The sequence below is a fragment of the Perognathus longimembris genome, chromosome 6, assembly GCF_023159225.1.
Source record: "Perognathus longimembris pacificus isolate PPM17 chromosome 6, ASM2315922v1, whole genome shotgun sequence".
Taxonomy (NCBI): Eukaryota; Metazoa; Chordata; class Mammalia; order Rodentia; family Heteromyidae; genus Perognathus; species Perognathus longimembris.
The window spans coordinates 7,420,844-7,440,791 of NC_063166.1; the positions used below are offsets into that span (position 1 = coordinate 7,420,844).

At 38.3% G+C, this 19,948-nt stretch overlaps 1 protein-coding gene across 3 annotated transcripts in view; it reads right to left on the reverse strand.

Annotated features, from left to right (window-relative positions):
- Ubr2 (ubiquitin protein ligase E3 component n-recognin 2) overlaps nucleotides 1–19,948 on the reverse strand; it is an 82,502-nt gene that overhangs the window by 52,576 nt on the left and 9,978 nt on the right. For 2 of the 3 annotated variants that reach the window (XR_007211186.1, XM_048347762.1), the window contains exons 2-11: nucleotides 19,678–19,937; nucleotides 17,252–17,330; nucleotides 15,855–15,968; nucleotides 14,564–14,694; nucleotides 12,787–12,925; nucleotides 11,909–11,971; nucleotides 7,707–7,827; nucleotides 5,713–5,820; nucleotides 5,177–5,265; nucleotides 3,987–4,085 (exon numbers count right to left, since the gene is read on the reverse strand). Coding sequence is in view for 2 of the 3 variants with exons in the window: in XM_048347762.1 (XP_048203719.1) it covers nucleotides 3,987–4,085; nucleotides 5,177–5,265; nucleotides 5,713–5,820; nucleotides 7,707–7,827; nucleotides 11,909–11,971; nucleotides 12,787–12,925; nucleotides 14,564–14,694; nucleotides 15,855–15,968; nucleotides 17,252–17,330; nucleotides 19,678–19,937 (1,203 nt within the window). In the remaining variant the exon portion in view is untranslated. Of the gene's footprint in view, nucleotides 1–3,986; nucleotides 4,086–4,156; nucleotides 4,256–5,176; nucleotides 5,266–5,712; nucleotides 5,821–7,706; nucleotides 7,828–11,908; nucleotides 11,972–12,786; nucleotides 12,926–14,563; nucleotides 14,695–15,854; nucleotides 15,969–17,251; nucleotides 17,331–19,677; nucleotides 19,938–19,948 lie in introns of all 3 variants that reach the window. The other variant, XM_048347763.1, reaches the window with a different exon arrangement.

Sequence of the window (19,948 nt, forward strand, 5' to 3'; positions counted from 1 at the left end):
TAAACTCCTTTCTAGGTGAACCATGTGGCAGGTTTCCTTTCTGGCGAGCCTTACACTAGTATACTTACTTATATCATGCTGTATTTAGCTAGGTCCTATTGGTAAGACACTTATTAGATGTATTTTAGCCAGCTCAGGCAGAAAGTCAAAGAGACTCCAACTCTAATTAGCCAGTAAACAGACTGAAGGTGAGGGCTCAAGTGGTAGAGTCTCAAACTTGAGCAAAAAACTACAAGGCTTGCCGGGCACCCAGGGCTCACATCTGTAATCCTAGCTACTCAGGAGGCTGAGACCTGAGGATCATCACGGTTTGAAGCCAGCCTGGGCAGAAAAGTCCCTGTGAAATACTTATCTCCAATTAACCACTCAAAAACCATAAGTGGGGCTGGGAATATAGCCTAGTGGCAAGAGTGCTTGCCTCCTACACATGAAGCTCTAGGTTCGATTCCCCAGCACCACATATATGGAAAACGGCCACAAGGGGCGCTGTGGCTCAGGTGGCAGAGTGCTGGCCTTGAGCGGGAAGAGGCCAGGGACAGTGCTCAGGCCCCGAGTCCAAGGCCCAGGACAGGCAAAAAAAAAAACAAAAAACAAAACAAAACCATAAGTGGTGCCGTGGCTCAAGTGGTAGAGCACTATGGTAGGCTCAGGGACAGCGTCCAGGCCCTGAGCTCAAGCCCCACAGCAAACAGGAAAAAAAAGGGGGGGAGGGCTCTGAGTGCAAGACACACACACACACACACGCAGCACTGAGAGAGGTAAAGAAACCATTCTAGAAATGTTCCAGAATTTCCAGATATCATCCTAGATACTTAATACCCATGAACTTCAAGGACAATTATAAAGATAGCCATACCTGGTTTTTTGTTTGTTTTGTTTTTAAAGATTAGGAGATTGAATTCCGGGGCCTTGCTTGCTAGGCAAGTACTATACCATTTGAGACATACTCCCCTAAGTCCAGATTATAGCAAAAGTTCTGAAACATCAGACAATTATCAATGAAAAGTTAGAAAATGCTTCATTTCAAATGATGAAAAACCAAAAGGATGGGGTTGGGAATGTAGCTTAATGGTAGAGTGCTTGCCTAGCATGCATGGAACCCTGGGTTCGATTCCTCAGTACCACATAAACAGAAAAGGCTGGAAGTGTTGCTATGGCTTGAGTGGTAGAGTGCTAGCCTTGAGAAAAAGAAGCTCAGGGACAGTGCTCAAGGGCCAATTTGAATTCAGCCTGGGTAGGAAAGTCCATGAAACTCTTACCTCAGATTAACCACCAGAAATAAGACTGAAGTAGAGTTGTGGCTCAAGTGTTTGTGTTAGACTTGAATAAAAAAGCTCAAGGACAGCATCTGGTTTCATGTCCCAGGTCCAGCACCAAGAAAAAAGTAGATGGGCTGGGAATATGGCCTAGTGGTAGAGTGCTTGCCTCATATACATGAAGCCCTGGGTTCAATTCCCCAGCACCACATATACAGAAAATGGCCAGAAGTGGCGCTGTGGCTCAAGTGGCAGAGTGCTAGCCTTGAGCAAAAAGAAGCCAGGGACAGTGCTCAGGCCCTGAGTCCAAGGCCCAGGACTGGCAAAAAAAAAAAGAAAAAGACAATGGTCATATGATATCTGTAACACATTTCCACTGTTTATATGACTCCATCTCACTGTGGTTGGCTCGACAAGAATTACATGTTTTTGTTCACCATTTTTGGGGAGGTGGGGGAAGATTCCAGCCCTGGATGATGTCCCTGAGCTTTTTTGTTCAAGGCTAGCATTCGACCACCTCAGGCATATCTCCACTTCCACAGTTATGCTAGTTATTTAAGTCCCTTGGATTTTGTCTGGGTTGGCTTGAACTCAGATCTTCAGATCTAGATTACAGCACCTAGGACACCACTTTATTTTTAAAGCCTAAAACTATGCCTAATAGGTGCTGGGAATGTGGCTTAGCAGTAGATACATGAAGCCCTGGGTTCGATTCCTCAGCGCCACATAAACAGAAGAGGCTGGAAGTAGCGCTATGGCTCAAGTGGTAGAATGCTAGCCTTGAGCAAAAAGAAGCCAGGGACAGTGCTCAGGCCCTGAGTTCAAGCCCCAGGACAGGAAAAAAAGAAAGTATGCCTAATAGGTGCTTAATAAATTTGTTAAATGAAGTATAATTTTACTTTTATGGTAAAACATAATGATGACTTCAGGAAGCAGCTATTGAAGTTTAGTGGAAGACCAGCCATTGTGATTCATTCACTTTAGCTCCCTTGGGGTTTTTTTTGGTCAGTCATGGGACTTGAGTTCTAGGCCTGGGTGCTGTCCCTGAGCGCTTCAGCTCAAGGCTAGCATTCTACCACTTGAACCACAGTGTCACTTCTGGCTTTCTGGTGGTTAACTGAAGATAAGAGTCTCACAGATTTTCCTGCTGGCTTTCAACCATGATCCTCAGATCTTAGTCTCCTGAATAAGTAGGATTACAGGTATGAGCCACCAGCGCCTGGCTTTACTCCTTGTATAATATCAAGGATACAGTTAAAAATAAACCAGCTAGGGGCTGGGGATATAGCCTAGTGGCAAGAGTGCCTGCCTCGGATACACGAGGCCCTAGGTTCGATTCCCCAGCACCACATATACAGAAAATGGCCAGAAGCGGCGCTGTGGCTCAAGTGGCAGAGTGCTAGCCTTGAGCGGGAAGAAGCCAGGGACAGTGCTCAGGCCCTGAGTTCAAGGCCCAGGACTGGCCAAAAAAATAAAATAAAATAAAAAATAAACCAGCTAGGGGCTGGGGATATGGCCTAGTGGCAGAGTGCCTACCTCGTATACATGAAGCCCTGGGTTCAATTCCCCAGCTACCACATACATAGAAAACAGCCAGAAGTTGCACTGTGGCTCAAAAAGCCAGGGACAGTGCTCAGGCCCTGAGTCCAAGCCCCAGGACTGGCAAAAATTAATAAATAAATAAAATAAAGCAGCTAAATATTACCTCATCAGTTAAAAACTTTTAGGGACCAAGGTGACCAACAACAGGTAAATGGATAAAGAAGATATAGTACATGTATATGGTGAAATATTAAGAGCCATAAAGAAAATACAAATATAAAATCATGTGATTTATAGGTTAATGGATGGAATTCGAGAGCATCACATTGAGTGAGATAAGCCAAGATAAAAATGCCAAATATTATGTATTTTTGCTCACAGGTGGAAGCTAGACCTAAAAGATACATATTCATGGATATATATATATATACATACATACACACACCTATATACAAATATATACACATACATAGAACAGGATTATAACTGTAAGATTAATGAGGGGAAGGAGAGATGGAAAAAGACTGAGGATGAATAACCTCAAAATATAGTGCAACTATGTATGAAGACAGTAAAAAGAACCTCAACAAAAGCTGTTGATCAATAAGGGAAGAGAAAGTAATAAAAAAAAGGGTTGTTCTGAACAAAATACAATTCTTGCATACCTGAATTACATAGTAAAACCCCTTAGTAAAATTAATACACATTTTTTAAAGGACAGTAAAGTAAAACAAGTTGGCAGAAGTGGGGGTCCAAGAGGGTCAAGAGGTAAAGGAGGATGAATATGGTCCACTTAGTTTACTGGAAATATGAAAACAAAACAATGAAATGCACTGAAATTGTCTTAAGAGAGGAGAGGCGTGAGAGTGACAGAGGGGTGAGGCTGACTGAGACACGTGTGGAAATGGCACAATGAAACCCCACTTGTACAACTAATGTATGCTAATAAAAAAAAAAGTTTCAAAGAGTATTATGAGAAAATAAGAAAAAGTTAAACAAAATGTACAGGAGTTCTCCCCATAATTTCTTCAATATTCAAGGATATGTTCTAGTGTGGTTGAAGATGTGTGATGTTTGATGAGCTATTAGTAAATTATTACCTTTCTCAGGAAGATACAGCTCTTCTCTATTACTTTAAAGCTTTACTTCTGTGAATGGAAGACAAAGTTCCAGTCTTTCAGTACTTACAAGAGAAGGAACTGTGAATATCTGAACCGAGAGATCTGCGACTGAAAACTCTCTGTCGTGGTCATCTGTCACATAATCACTCTGCAAACGCTCATAGTTCTATTAAGAAGGCAAAAACAAGGCAAGGAGTGCCAGCTATCAGTTACAAAGGAAAGGCAAGCACTACTCACCAGAGTAGGTGCGGTGAAGAACTGGACAGACAGAGCAGTCACCGACACTGCTCGCTCGTGATCATCCTCCATAAAATCCCTCTGCAAATGCTGGTAATTCTAAACAACAAGGGGTAAATTCACCTCTAATCCACATCAACCAAATGCTTAAGGAGTACTATGAAAAGAAAGTGCTGCAGAATGTAACAGGGAAACACAGCTCTGAGCATGATCTCTACTAATTAAATCTTGTACAAATCTTCATTCACAGTGGGATTTGTGAAATCCTGTGCAAATATTGAATTGAATGCGGGCACAACGGCGGCTTAGAAGCGTGAATAAGGAATAAACAGCTACTAAAATGCTAGGGTGTCATTGTACACTAGGGGGCAACCCCTAGCAGCATCACGCTGTCCATCAGGAAGCCAAACTCTCCTCACTTCTAGATGCACATCAGGATCGTGTGCTGACTCCTGCAAAGCATGTAGGTTTGGGCCCCACTGGGTGAAGCTTCAGCACATTTGAGAATAGAACACAACAGGTATTTTGATAAAGCTCTCCCAATGATTCTTACATGCTTCTTTGGTTAAGAATGCCTAATTCACAGAATACAAAGAATAAGTGATTAGCTTAATTGTATGCTGTTAGAAGAACTTAAGTCAATCACCTGGAGTCCTTGATTCCTAATCATATCCAATGAACATGTCGTTTCAACTAAGACTGCCATTTCCTCACATGAACTTTATTTAACAGAATCAATGGTTTTGATTCATAATGGCACAGATTTAACTATTTATCAAGTCCTATAATAAAGCCTGCACAGATAGATATGTATATCCTTATGGGAAATGATAAAATTTCACTTCTATAACTTTATTCTAACAGTAAAGATACAAAGATTATTTATGAAATTTCTAGGAATTTAAAATCAATGCACTGACATATTAGAAGCTAACAGTGTGAAGCCTAGATACAATCACAGGTTATAGGTAATTCATATGTACTTCTATTGTTAATCTTGAAAACTGAGAAAACACTTACTTTTGCAAATCGAACAGCAAATAGTTTCTTGTATTTCAAATCCATAAGGAGGCTGCTCATGAACAACTGATGATACACACTCCTGGCACCTTTAGGAAAAGATCAGAATTTTAGATCATTGGCTGGCACTCTGCTACCTAAGCCATGCCTCCAACCCTTTAAAGGGATGGTTCTTTCTTTTTCTTTGTTACAATTTTTCTGAACCTACTCCTCAGCCTGCAATGCTAATTTGAAAAGGAGCAAATATATTAAATACCTTCCCAAGTGAGAAACAATTTTATATCCCAACCCTGTACTTTAAGAGTAGTTATGAGGGCTGGGAATATGGCCTAGTGGCAAGAGTGCTTGCCTCATATACCTAAGGCCCTGGGTTCAATTCCCCAGCACCACATATATAGAAAATGGCCAGAAGGGGCACTGTGGCTCAAGTGGCAGAATGCTAGCCTTGAGCAAAGAGAAGCCAGGGACAGTGCTCGGGCCCTGAGTCCAAGGCCCAGGACTGGCAAAAAAAAAAAAAGAGTAGTTATGAGATTCACCTTTCCATAATTTGGAGTCGCTAAGCATCAGTCTATCCACCAGAGAGGAGTTTTCACCATCATGCCCTTCTTGTAATCCAACTTGACATAAAATCCGGCGGAGGCCATCTTTAAGCAGGATATTCAGTAATCATGAGAGAAATTTCAAATAGTAAAACAAAATTACATTTTATTACATATTCAACTGGACCCCTTGGAATTTTACATGTTTTAATGATGGTAAAATTTATTTACAGGAAGTGGATGTATTGTTTTCACAAAAAGGACAAAAATTCCCATTTCAACAATACATGAAACTCTTATTCCAACCTTTTGACAACTCCTATTTGTAAAATGTCTACTAGAAAAGCAATGACTTTTTATGTTTTAATAAATTTAATTCAAGGGAAAAATCTACCAAAACAATATTGTTCTTATAGTACTTGTGCTAATTGAAGCACACTAGAGCAAAATTGTTGTATACACCATATTTTAAGGAAGGTAAAATACAAAATTATGCTAATATTTTAAAGGTGCATGACCTCTATAATATATGCCAGAATATTTTATTAATGCTAAAGAGAATGTTTTTTATTCATCAAATGAAAATTCAGTGTGGATCTGCCACATGAGAGACTCTAAGACAACTTCTTTCACCGTCTAAACTTTCAAAAGGCTCTTCAAACATGAGAATAAACAATAGCCAAAACTTCTAACATTGCTTTATCCTATACTTTATAATTTAAATAACTGGCTTTAGTCTACTTCAAGCATGTAAAATATAGTAAAAATGGAACTTTAATAAAAATCTACCATATAAAGGGCTAAAGACTAATCCTTACATAGTATTAAAATGTTCTTAAAAAATAACACGATGGAAAGTCTATCCTTAATTTACCCTCCAGTGTTACATATCCAATTTGTAGTTTTAACTTTTGAGTTCATAATTATATTGCTAGTTATTTTAAATTATCTAATTTGTAGATTGTACAAGTGCAACACATACACATATGCACACACCCACACAAATCAGTCACTTCCAATATACACATTTCCAGAGTTGGAAGGCATTGGTAACCAAAAGTTGTAATGGTTAAAAACAAAAGTACTGCCAGGTGCTGGTGGCTCACGCCTATAATCCTAGCTTCTCAGGAGGCTGAGATCTGAGGATCACAGCCAGCCTAAGCAGGAAAGTTTGTGACACTTTTATCTCCAATTAATCATAAAAAAGCTGGAAGTGGCGCTGTGGCTCAAGTAGGAAAGTGCAAGCCTTGAGCAGAAGGAGCTCAAAAATAGTGCCCAGCTTCAGTGTTCAGGGCCGGGGGGAACAAAACACTAAGGGGCTGGGAATGTGGCCTAGTGGTAAAGTGCTTGCCTTGTATACATGAAGCCCTGGGTTCGATTCCTCAGCACCACATATATAGAAAAAGCCGGAAGTGGCTTTGTGGCTCAAGTGGCAGAGTGAGCAAAAAGAAGCCAGGGACAGTGCTCAGGCCCTGAGTCCAAGGCCCAAGACTGGTAAAAACCCCACAAACAACAACAACAACCAAAACAAAACAAAAAACCCACTAAGCCACCCCAAAGTAGCAACATTAGTGTACTATAATTTAAATTGCTCAACATTAGGTTTTAATTCAAGAGCATTATCTAGATAATGAAGTTAATGGTTAAAGAATTCCACAGAATGCTCCATCAGGAATAAAAGGTTCTTGGGTCAATAATTGAGATTTATACTGCATTAACATATAAAGTTGTTTATAAGTTTAATCAAATGTTTCCTGCATTATATGAACAGAGAATTCTTGTGTACATATTTCAAAAACCCTGTGGAACAAAATCAGATAAACACAGGTGTTCCATTCTTATATGCATAAAAATATTCTAAAATAGTTTTAATATTAAAATATGAAATGAAAGAGATAATCTTATTTTATATTTTTCCAAAAACGGTTTTGCAAGTTTGTATGATAGATCATTTTTTGATAATCAAAAACCACAAGCTATTATAAACCTACCTGAATATCCAATAATATTTCCAAGCCAAGACAGAACTTTCAAACCAAAATTCTGATGTGCAACAAGAGACGAATGCATAACTTGGACCTTGAGTGGCTTTGTTTGTCTACTGGTATTTCTCTTAAAAAGAAATGGCAAGAAGAAAAAACTAACTTAAAAAGGCTATTTTATTGCAGAAACAAGTTAATGTTTTACTTACTATAAACACGCCGTCACCATAGGGGGATTTTCGAGTATATGTTTAATAAAAGTACCACTCTAAAGGTTTGCCTTACTTGACTTAATCCTTATTTTCTAGAAGGAATCTTAGGACTCATATAAAGTGGTAACGCACCACTTCTGAGTCATCTGAAACTTTGCTCATGTATTATTAGCCCCTCATACCAACTCATAAATGGTTTAGATGCTCAGGCTTGCTTTCTATCTTATTATTACTTTTTTTGGTGATTATGGGGCTTCCCTCAGCCTCTTTGTGCTCAAGGCTGGCGCTCTAACTCTTGAGCCACAGTACCACTTCTGGTTTTTAAGTCGTTAATTGGAGGTAAAAGAATCTCATGGGAACTTTTCTGCCCAGGCTGGCTTCAAATTGTGATACTCAGATCTCAGCCTCCTAAGTAGTTAGGACAATGGGTGTGAGCCACTGGCGCCGGGCTAAAATATAATTTTATTGTTATTATCAAGGTGTTGTACAGAAGGGTTACCATTTCATATCAGCTACTGTTTTAACATAGGTATACATTTAAGTAACTAATTTCATTGCATAGGTGTATTTGTTATCATTACTGTCATTATTACTTGCTTATAGCTCTTAGTCTACATCTAAGGGTAATGCACTTACTTGTAGCACTGCTCTCAACTTCAATGCTGAAAAATATTCTACATATATATTGCATTTTGCCTCTATACACATCTGTCAACAGACACTTGGATTATACAAATTTCTCTGAGGTTCTGCTTTTCAACTCATTTGAAAACCTTTTATACGGTAACTATGGTTAAAATTTTGAGGAATTGCCATATTGTTTCCTATAATTGCTAATATCATTTTATATTTATATAAACAACTATATAGTTAAACATACTACATATTACATAACACATATTAACATAATATAAATTAATATATTGTAATATGCTATGTACTACGCAGTATATTTATATAAATATATGTATAAATGTATATTGTATTTACATTCATATTTATTTTTTTACTACCTGGGGCTCTTGTCATGGCTAAGAAGTACTCTCTTTTGAAGCCATCTACATTTTCTGTACAGGAGGAACTTTCTCTGGAGTCTATTCTATTATCACTAACACGTCTATTCATTCCTATACCAACACCACCAAGCATTATAAATACAAGGGTATTTTTAAAATAGAAGATATTACTGAACATAAGGATATGAAATAACAAGCGCAAAATAAAAAACATAACAAAATCATTAAAACAGTATTGCCCTTAAACCTTACATTCTCATTTTTCTGAAAATAACAGTCTTGAATTATTACCAGTCCCATTCAGGGGTACCTTTGAACATCAGAGCTTAATTCAAAGCTCAGTATCTTAGGAAAACTTTCTTTTTTGGGTAGCTATACTGGGGTTTGGACTAAAGGCCTTTTGCTTTGTTAGGCAAGTCCTCTACTACTAGGACCTCCAGACTTTTTTTGCACTGGTAATTTTTAATACTCTAGCTTTTCTTCTATTTTATGCTTCTTGCCATAGCTGGGATGACAGGCATGTACCACTGCACTCAGCTATTGGATGAAAAAAGGTTTCACAAACTTTTTACCCAAGCTGACTTCAGACTGCCATCCTTTCGATATCAGCCTCTTGAGGAACTGGGATTACAGATGTTAGCCACCAGTTTGCACTTTTATGAATACTTAATTTTTTTAATCTGGAAAGAATTCCAACTTAAGAGAACATATATCCAAGCCAGGTGCTGGTGGCTTGTACCTGTACTAGCTACTCAGGAGGCTGAGATCTGAGGATTAAAGTTTGAAGCCAGTCTATGTAGAAACATCTATCAGACTGTTATCTCTAACTACCAAAAATCTGTAAATAGAGCTATGGCTCAAATGTTAGAATATAAGCCTTGAGCAAAAAAAAAAAAAAAAAAAAAAAAAAAAGGTCAGGGGCAGCACCTAGGTCCTGAGTTCAAGCCCTAGAAACAAAAGAGAGAGAGAGAGAGAGAGAGAAAGAGAGGGAGGTATTCATGTACTCTCATTATTTGTCTAAGTCCATCCGCTGTTATCCCAATTGCTTTAGTATTTGCACATTATCTATACATCTGTACATACATACATACTCTCTCTCTTTAAACAAAGCAAGCATCATTATATATGCACCATGGCCTTTTACTCCTAAATACTTCAGTATTTATTTCCAGCAAATGGGCATATCTTTTTCTTTTTTTTGTGCCAATCCTGGGGCTGAACTCGGGGCACTGTCCCTGAGCCTCTTTTGCTTAAGGCAACCACTTGAGTCACTGCATTGCTTCTGGCTTTTTCTGTTTATGTGGTAAGGAGGAATCGAACCCAGGGCTCCTTTTACATGACCACAGAACAGTTACTGTTGTGTTACTGAGTATATTCAGGAAGATACTCAGAATCAGGCATGATGGTACAGGCCTGTAATTCCAGCACTGCTAGGCCGACGCAAGAGGATGTCAGTATTGTCTGTATACCGAGATTCTATCTCAAAAACACACCAAAAAAAAAAGAAAGAAAGAAAGAAAATTAAGGAAATCAAAATTTAGCAGATGTTTAATGAAAATTTAACAACTTTATACACATCAAATTGTCAGAAATTTTAAAACTTGACAAAAAATTACTCTATAGCAGAAATATCTGTTACAGCAAACAACTGCAAATATCCCACTATCTATCAATAGGAGAATGGGAAATTTTTGGTGTAATTACCTATGAAATAATTTTTTTACAATGGTTAAGAAAAATGAATTACCACAGCAACAACTATCAATATAGAAAAACCGACAAACACTGAAAAGGCAAGTCTGGGTATAATTAATACATTCAGTATGATCTTTTTATATGATTTTAATGTCTTTCACCAACGCATACAATGTTAACAGATATTTATTATGTAGCATGCAAAAAAATAAAATAAGTGAGCTAGTTTAAATAGTTATCTCTAAGGAATTAAGAAAAAAACAAGCCAGGGACGTCTGTACTATTAATTTAAAATAACAAAATAAGGGGCTGGGGATATGGCCTAGTGGCAAGAGTGCCTGCCTCGGATACACGAGGCCCTAGGTTCGATTCCCCAGCACCACATATACAGAAAATGGCCAGAAGTGGCGCTGTGGCTCAAGTGGCAGAGTGCTAGCCTTGAGCAAGAAGAAGCCAGGGACAGTGCTCAGGCCCTGAGTCCAAGCCCCAGGACTGGCAAAAATAAATAAATAAATAAAATAAAAAATAAAATAACAAAATAAGGTACAGTGTAAGCACATCTGTATACTTAAATATATTTGCCAATATATTGAACTATATTCATAGTAGAGGTAGCCTTGGGCAAAAGAAGCTCAGGGTTGAAGCTCAGGCCCTGATGTCAAGCCACATGACCGACAAAAAAAGAAAAATGAGAAGAAAATACTATAATGCAGTGTGTTTTGCCATAATATAACAAGAAACATCTTGCCTTTAGTTCTAACATTGACACTGGAGGCCAATTTAATTCCTAAGAGGTAGTGTGAAATCTTTATAACATTTTTTTTTTTTTGGTCAATCCTGGGCCTTGGACTCAGGGCCTGAGCACTGTTCCTTGGCTTCTTCCCGCTCAAGGCTAGCACTCTGCCACCTGAGCCACAGCGCCCCTTCTGGCCGTTTTCCATATATGTGGTGCTGGGGATTCGAACCGAGAGCTTCATGTGTTGGAGGCAAGCACTCTTGCCACTAGGCCATATTCCCAGCCCCGGTAGTGTGAAATCTTATTAACAAAACAAAAGGCAAAAGATCTTTCAGACTTTTCTGATGGCAAAATAAGAAGACAGAATAGATAATGTTAAATATTCATTTTTCTATCATCCATCTTAAGAAATTAAAATAAGGCAATATATATAACATCTTTCAACATGGTTTTAGTTGATATCAGTTCTATATTCATGCAGACATAAAAATGCTCCACAAATGGTAAAACATGGAACGAGTTTTAAGATAATATACACATGACTTAACTTACCACAATTACTGATTTTGCTTGTTCACAATACTGAAAATCTCCATATCGAACAGACCTACGCCCCTGAAAAGATATTCAAATATTCTATTTAATATTGATAAACATTTATATCAGAATTTTGAAATTTGAAAACAAAACTTCAGTCAATTTTATCTTCTATCTTGCAACAGCACTTCACTAACATGACTCAGGCTGGCCTTGAACCTAGGAACCTCCTGCCTTAGCCTCCCAAGTCTGGGATTAAAAGAATGGGCCACCACACTGAGCTCTAATCAATTTTTACTATTTACCACATCAATGAAGAATAAAGTTTTCTTTTCAAGTCATCCGAACTTTTTCAAGCCATTAGTAAGTACTATTCTTTGAACAAGATGATGTTTATTTCAGTAGGCGTCAGTAATTTTTTTTCAGTAACTTTATCACTGTGTAGGAAACAGATAACTATGTATTTTTTTACGCTTTTTATCTAGCTGTACCTTATAGCTATACCAATATGTATTTGGGCTAATATTTAAATGAAATTAAAGCTAATTACCTAAACATATAAACCTTTAAGTTGATTTTCTGGGAAAATTGATTGTAATGAACATTCAATGTGTAAGGCTTACACCTATAATCCTAGCTACTCAGGAGACTGAGAACCAAGGATCACAGTTCAAAGCCAGCTCAGGCAGAAAAGTCTAAGAGACTCTTGGCCCCAAAAAAACACTGGAAAAAAACAAACAAAAAACAGAAATGGAGCTCTAGCTCAAAGTGGTAGAGTGGTGGCCTTGAGTAAAAGAGCTCAGGTCCAGTGCCCAGGCCCCATGACCAACAAAACAAATAACAAAAAAAGCAAACACATTCAATGTGTTATGTGATACTACAAAATCACTTACGTCTCGATCTACTGTAGTTGCGAAGCCAATGGCTTCCTTCTGTGTACAGTTCACAGCTTTCTGAAGAGTATAAATAACTTGCTCATAAGTGTGAACTTCATCATTAAACAACATGCAATAGTAGGTGTCACTCTGTTCTCTGGGGGACAAAACATTAAACATGTATTCAGTTATCTATGCACTTTTTTCCAGGTTAATATGAATTCACTTTGTCAGTTCGAATCTCATACTGACCCCCACCAAAACATTTTTGTTTGGGGTTTTTGGGTTTTGGGTTTTTTTTTGCCAGTGTCGGGGCTTGAACTCAGGGCCTAAACACTGTCCTTGAACTTCTTTTGCTCAAGGCTAGCACTCTACCACTTGAGCCACAGCACCACTTCCTGCCTTTTCTGTGTATGTGGTACTAAGGAATCAAACCCAGGGCTTCATGCATACTTGGCAAGCGCTCTACCACTAAGATACATTCCCAACCACCAACCAAAAATTTTCAATAGCATACTTTGTTTCACAGAATGTGCTACCTATAGTGGGAACCTATATTACAGCTATAGTCTAGTGGAGAAAGCAGATACTGAAACAACTCTATGTGAACAGGCTTTTATTAACAACAGCAGAATACAGATCACGGTTTCATGAGTCTTGGAGTTCAGAGAAGTGCTGGAGAAATAATGTAGGACCTAAAGTCAGGACTAGCTGTCACTGGAAATGAGCATTGTGGCACAGTGCTAAATGAATTCTACAATGAAAATCAAAATGGTAAAACTGTTGTTTGTGCAAGGTGCTATGGCTCAAATCTGCAATCCTAGTTACTCAGGAGGCTGAGACCTGAGGATTGTGGTTTGAAGTCAGCCCAAGCAGGAAAGACCATGAAACTCTTATCTCCAAATAACCATTAGAAAACTGGAAGTGGAGCTATGGCTCAAAGTGGTAGGTAGAATGGTAGCCTTGAACAGAAAAAACTCAGGTATAACATCCAGGCCCTGAGTTTAAGCCTCATGAATGACAAAAAAAAAAAAGGTTGAGAATTTAATCAAGCCTCATACTTACTTATATCAAAGAACTTATTCCCTAATATAGGATAAAGGAAACAAAGAATAAACACAATTCTGGGGATATTCAAGTGGGAGGTATAGTGCTTGCATACTAAGTGCAAGGTCTTAATGAGTTCGTATCTAGTATCACACACATAAAAGCAGAATCATAGTTACTTATCAGTTTACCATATCAGAAGAAACTGCTTATCTCTGTATAAATGCAAGTATAGTCATAACATAGTATAAAATATGGCTGCAGCTGGACACCAGTGGCTCACACTTGTAATCCTAACCACTCAGGAGACTAACATCTGAGGATCATGGTTTGAAGCCAGCCCAAGCAGCAAAGTCTGTGAGACTTTTTTTTTTCTGGCCAGTCTTAGGGCTTGGACTCAGGGCCTGAGTACTGTCCCTGGCTTCTTCTTTGCTCAGGGATAGTACTCTGCCACTTGAGCCACAACGCCACTTCTGGCCTTTTCTATATATGTGGTGCTGAGGAATCAAACTCAGAGCTTCATATATAAGAGGCAAGCACTCTTGCCACTAGGCCATATTCCCAGCCCTGTGAGACATTTTTTACCTACAAATAACCACCAAAAAGCCCAAAGTAGAGCTACAAACCATCCAATTAAGAGCAACTTTAAAGTTACTGCTCACCTAAAAACAATAAACAAATGTCCAATTTCTAGCTTTATGAAAGTTAAGAGTTCCATATACCCAAAGAATACATGAGCTATACTTACACCATCTCTAAATCGGCAGGCAATTCACTTTCTTTTTCCCAGGTTAATATGTCTACTGCATACCGAAACACAATAGCAAAGATGTTGTAAGTTCTTGCTATCACATCTTCTGATAAATGCACAAGAGGATCCTAAACAATAGAAAAATAAGAATGAAACCTTAAGTACACATTAATTTTTTATTTACCCATTCTACCCAGTCCTCTGAAAGCACCGTAGAGAAGAGTCTATCAGCTTCAATTCTCAATTTAATCCACTATATAACAACCTCCTAAATTAAACTTACTAAAATGTTTTGTTCAGAGGAACCTCAATTTTGAATCAACTGAACTAAAATATTTGATGGCACCCTGATGTCTGATGAATAAATCAAAACATTTTTGAATAGTATTCTAGGATCTATAAAATATATCACTAAACCATCTTTCTAGCTTTATATCCTAATCCTACATTTGTAGAATAAACAAGAAATATTTTCTAAGTGTGGACAAGCAATATTTAATTTTATGAGATTATGTGATTTTGACCACTTCAAAGAGAAGTCACATTATAAGACCCACTCATGCATTTACTGTCACTCAGCCGGAGTAAAATGCTCATGTATGTTAATGGGGAGCTTTTACAAGAGTGAAATAGTAAACAAAGCCCTAAATGCAAAAATGGTATTAATGTAAATGTATGTTTACCACTTTATCTTTCAGTCAAAGCTGGAAAACCATTTTATATAGCTTTTAATCTTAATGCTTTATCTTAAGCCTATACACTATATTTACTTAGCTAACTAGTTTTATTTCTCAAACTAGGAAAGCAGTTATGGGCCAACATTATGGGAACAGTGGTCAATACTTCCATTAAAGTTCTTAAATTTTTTATTTATTTATTTTTCTTTTGTTAGTCATGGGGCTTGAGCTCTGGGCCTGGGCAGCTTTTCAGCTCAAGGCTAGTGCTCTACAAATCGAGCCACATTGCCACTTTGTTTTCTTGTGGTTAATTGGAGATAAGGGTCTCACAGACTTTCTTGCCCAGGCTGGCTTTGAATTGTTATCTTCAGATATCAGTCTCCTGAGTAGCTAGGATTACAGGTATAAGACACCTGCACCTGGCCAGTTTTATTATCTTTAAGCAGTTGTACACTCAGTACCACTTAACAGAAAAAGTTGAAAGTAGCACTGTGGCTCAAATGGTGAGTGCTAGCCTTGAGCAAAAAGAAGCCAGAGACAGTGCCCATGCCCTAAGTTCAAGCCCCAGGACTGCCAAAAAAAACAAAAACACTTTGTGAAAACTTTCTTACCTCTTCCTCCTCAATTTCAGAAGTGTGCGTTTCATGCTTTTGACAGAATGGACCCTCTTTCCATGCTTCAGTATCACCACAGTCACAGAAGCCTCCACCTCCTGATGTTGTCATCTTGAGAAAAAAAATTATAAAGCACCTTGTCAATAGTGGCTTACTGAAGTCTATTAGATAATAAATAAACAAGAGTTATCAGGCTCAAGGAAGTAACACTGCTTACGTATTTCACTTCTCTGGAGGGACAAAAAGAAAATGTCAAACCTCAAAGTGCTTTAAAGCTTATTTAAAATAAGCCTGTAGGCTGTTTACATTTTGAAATCTAAGTAATTTCAAAATGAATTACTTTGAAGTAAACTACAGCTATTTTTTAAAAAAGCCATGTCCATCTACTGGTTTTCTTAATCAGAAAAGTCATAAGGACCACAGGGTTTTCCTGGTGGATTTTTTGCAAAATTGACATAATGTTGCTGTGTATGTTAGCAGGTAGTGATGCTATAATAGAAAATAACAGATTCAAGGAAATGCTTCATTTTTCTTATCACGTGCTAAAAATCTACTCTTTGAAAGAATAAGTACTAGGGGTTCAGGAAATATAAAAGCAGAAGGCCTGGTCATTGAAAAATCTTCACCTCCAGACACTAGTGGCTCATTCCTGTAATCCTAGCTACTAAGGAGGCCGAGGACTGCTGTTTGAAGCCAGCCTGCATAAGAAAGTCCATGAGATTTTTATCTCCAACTAACTACCAGAAAACCAGAAGTAGAGCTGTAGCTCAAAGTGGTAGAGTGCTACCCTTGAGCAAAGAGAAGCCAGGGATAGTGCTCAGGCCCTGAGTCCAAGCCCCAGGACTGGCAAAAAAGAAAGAAACTGAGATTCCCTTAGCAATATATGAAAATAAAGACACCTGCAAGAATATAAGAGGCCCAACTGTGTGTTTTACTTCATTGTCATCAGTACTTGGGTAGGATAGAAAAAAAACAAATGGGAAGAAATGCTCTGATCCAGTAGGACTCCTGAATTATAAGCAACATAGCAATAATCCTGTACCATTTTGTAATCATTGTAGAGAGTTCCACCAAACAATTGTTCCCTAACCTCTAAATTTTCATATTCTACCTTCAAGTTCCAGTAGAGAAACAGGACAGTGTTTTAGATGGGAGTCTTATATGCTAGAGCTGGGCCCTCTCTTAATTGTACTGTATGCCTCTGTTGTGGTACTGACAATAGAACCCAAGGAATGCTAGAGAGCATCCTACCACTGTGCTATATTTTGCAAATAACACATTTCTTCTATAACCATTCTTTCTCTATTTTAGTGTTCAATCTTTGAGGTTTTTTTTTAAAAAGAAAAATCTCTAGCATAAAATTCAATAATGGCTGTTATTTGGATGCTACTAACCCTGTACCGATGATCTCTGTGGATACTTCCCAAAAAGCACTCCATACATAAAACACAAGTTGGATCAACTGCACAGTCTCTGTGAAGTAAAAGAAAAAAAAGTCAGTGTTGTAAGATAACTATTATTTCACAACAGAATATTTTAATGTGAAACCCATCTTAGAAGTGGTGGAATAGTGGTATTATTAAAGAAGAAAATAAAAGGACATTGTAGAAAAATTGGGCTTCAGCTTCTTTTTTTTTTTTTTTTGGCCAGTCCTGGGCCTTGAACTCAGGGCCTGAGCACTGTTGTTCCTGGCTTCCTTTTGCTCAAGGCTAGCACTCTGCCACTTGAGCCACAGCGCCACTTCTGGCCATTTTCTGTGTATGTGGTGCTGGGGAATTGAACCCAGGGCCTCATGTATACGAGGCAAGCTCTCTTGCCACTAGGCCATATCCCCAGCCCCGGGCTTCAGCTTCTTATCTGTAAATTATGAAGCTCAATTAGATCTACTATAGCTCTAAACATCAGTAATAGACAAAAGGAATTCTGATAATAGCACTTAAAAACAGCCTAGATCTAGCTTTAAAAATAAAAGACTACCAGGTATACCCAGAGGCCTTAACCAAATTCCCTAAATTTTACATAATAATGTTCTTTTGTTTGTTTTGGTACCAGTACTGGGGCTGGAACTCAAGGCCTAAGTGCTTTCCCTTAGTTTTTTTGCTCTAGTTTTTGGTGCTCTGTCACTAGAACCACATACAGCTCTACTTTCAGATTTTTGCTGGTTTACTGGGTTCCAGGCGTGAACACAATTTAAAAAAATTAAACAATGCAGCCGGGTACCAAGAGCTCATGCCTGTAACTTTAGCTACTCAGGAGGCTGAGATCTGAGAAAAGTGGTTCATAAGTCAGCTCTGGCAGGAAAGTTTGTTAAACTCTTATTTCCAATTAACTACAAAAAAAAAAGTGGGGCTGGGGATATAGCCTAGTGGCAAAAGTGCCTGCCTCCGATACACGAGGCCCTAGGTTCAATTCCCCAGCACCACATATACAGAAAATGGCCAGAAGCGGCGCTGTGGCTCAAGTGGCGGAGTGGTAGCCTTGAGCAGGAAAAGCCAGGGACAGTGCTCAGGCCCCCTGAGTCCAAGGCCCAGGACTGGCCAAAAAAAAAAAGAAGTAAAAAAAAAAAAAAAAAAAAAAAAGTGGCAACAAGCTGTGGTTCAAGTGGTAGAGTGCTAGCTTTAAGCAAAAAACTTTAGACACAGTGCCCAGGCCTTTTTAAGCCCCAGGACAAGCACAAACAAACAAACAATGTTTTGTATCAATAGTTGATTCACACAATGGGTTATTAGCTAGCTAAAGGAATGGAAAGATGACAAACTTCTGCTAAATGGAGAATAAAATTTAGCTCTGTATATGTAATATATTCTCCTTTGTATGTATGCATGTTTAAGGTAGTCCTGTATTTTTTTTATCCTTTTTTTTTTTTTTTGCCAGTCCTGGGGCTTGAACTCAGGGTCTGAGCACTGTCCCTGGCTTAATTTTTGCTCAAGGCTCACTCTACCACTTGAGCCACAGCACCATTTCTGGCTTTTTCTACATATGTGGTGCTGAGGAATCGAATCCAGGGCTTCATGTATAAAAGGCAAGCACTTTACCACTAGGCTATATTCCCAGCCCCTTCCGGTAGTCCTGTGTATGGACCTATATAATATGCACACAGAAAACCTCTGGAAGGACACATAAAAAAATGTTAACAATGATTAGTTCTGGGAAATAATAATGGAGAGTCAAAAAGGGGATATAAAAAAAGGGGGGGGATAATGCATTTAACTTTCCTTTTCTCTTTATGCAATTATCACGTAGGAAGATTTTTTTTTCAAAACAAAGTCTTCCTAGTAGTAATAGGTACAGACCTTAATTTCTTTTTTTTTTTTTTCAGACCTTAATTTCTATCATTCCCAATGAAGAGAAAACTCCTTGGAGAAATGATGACTGTACATACGGGCCAGAGCAAGTATAATACAAAGAGAGCTGTAGATATTGCACTATACCAGCAAGGGAAGAAGCCTTCAAAGCTAATGAAAAGCACAAAGAAGCTATTATGATGGACCCCCACTAGCCAAATGTGGGCCATTTGATCAAAAAGCATCATTTGAGGACAATTAAGGACGGCAAGAAGGTGAGCACTGTGAGTTCAAGGTGGCAGTTCATTATAAGAGAGGAAGAAAGCATACCGCAGGCTCTGAAATGCTGATGACAATCCAATTCTTCATCTGGAAAATCATTCCACAATTGCTCACTTTACAATTATTTGTTAAACAGTATGTTATCTGTGGTGAAGACTTTCAAATGTTTATTTTCTATTTCATAAATAAAATTAAGCTTTCAGGGAAAAAAAATAAGAGGTCAAAAAAGGAATCTCTAGAAAAAAATGGCATACCTGCAAGAGTATGTAGGCTCTCCTACTTTAAACACACGACCACAGAGATGAGAAGGTTTGTTTGCTTGTTCAAATTTTGGAAATGCAAAGGCAGGATCTTCGCCACAAAGGTACCATTCCACTGGTCCCAACAAAACATGTTGTGCCAGCATGTCTTCTTTCTGGGGAAATGGGTTGGGACCCCTGCAGTAGATTTTGGGTACATAGTGTGCTAAATGTTGATATACTGCTTTGGTGAGGTCACTTGCTTGCAGCCATTTCTTTAAAAAAA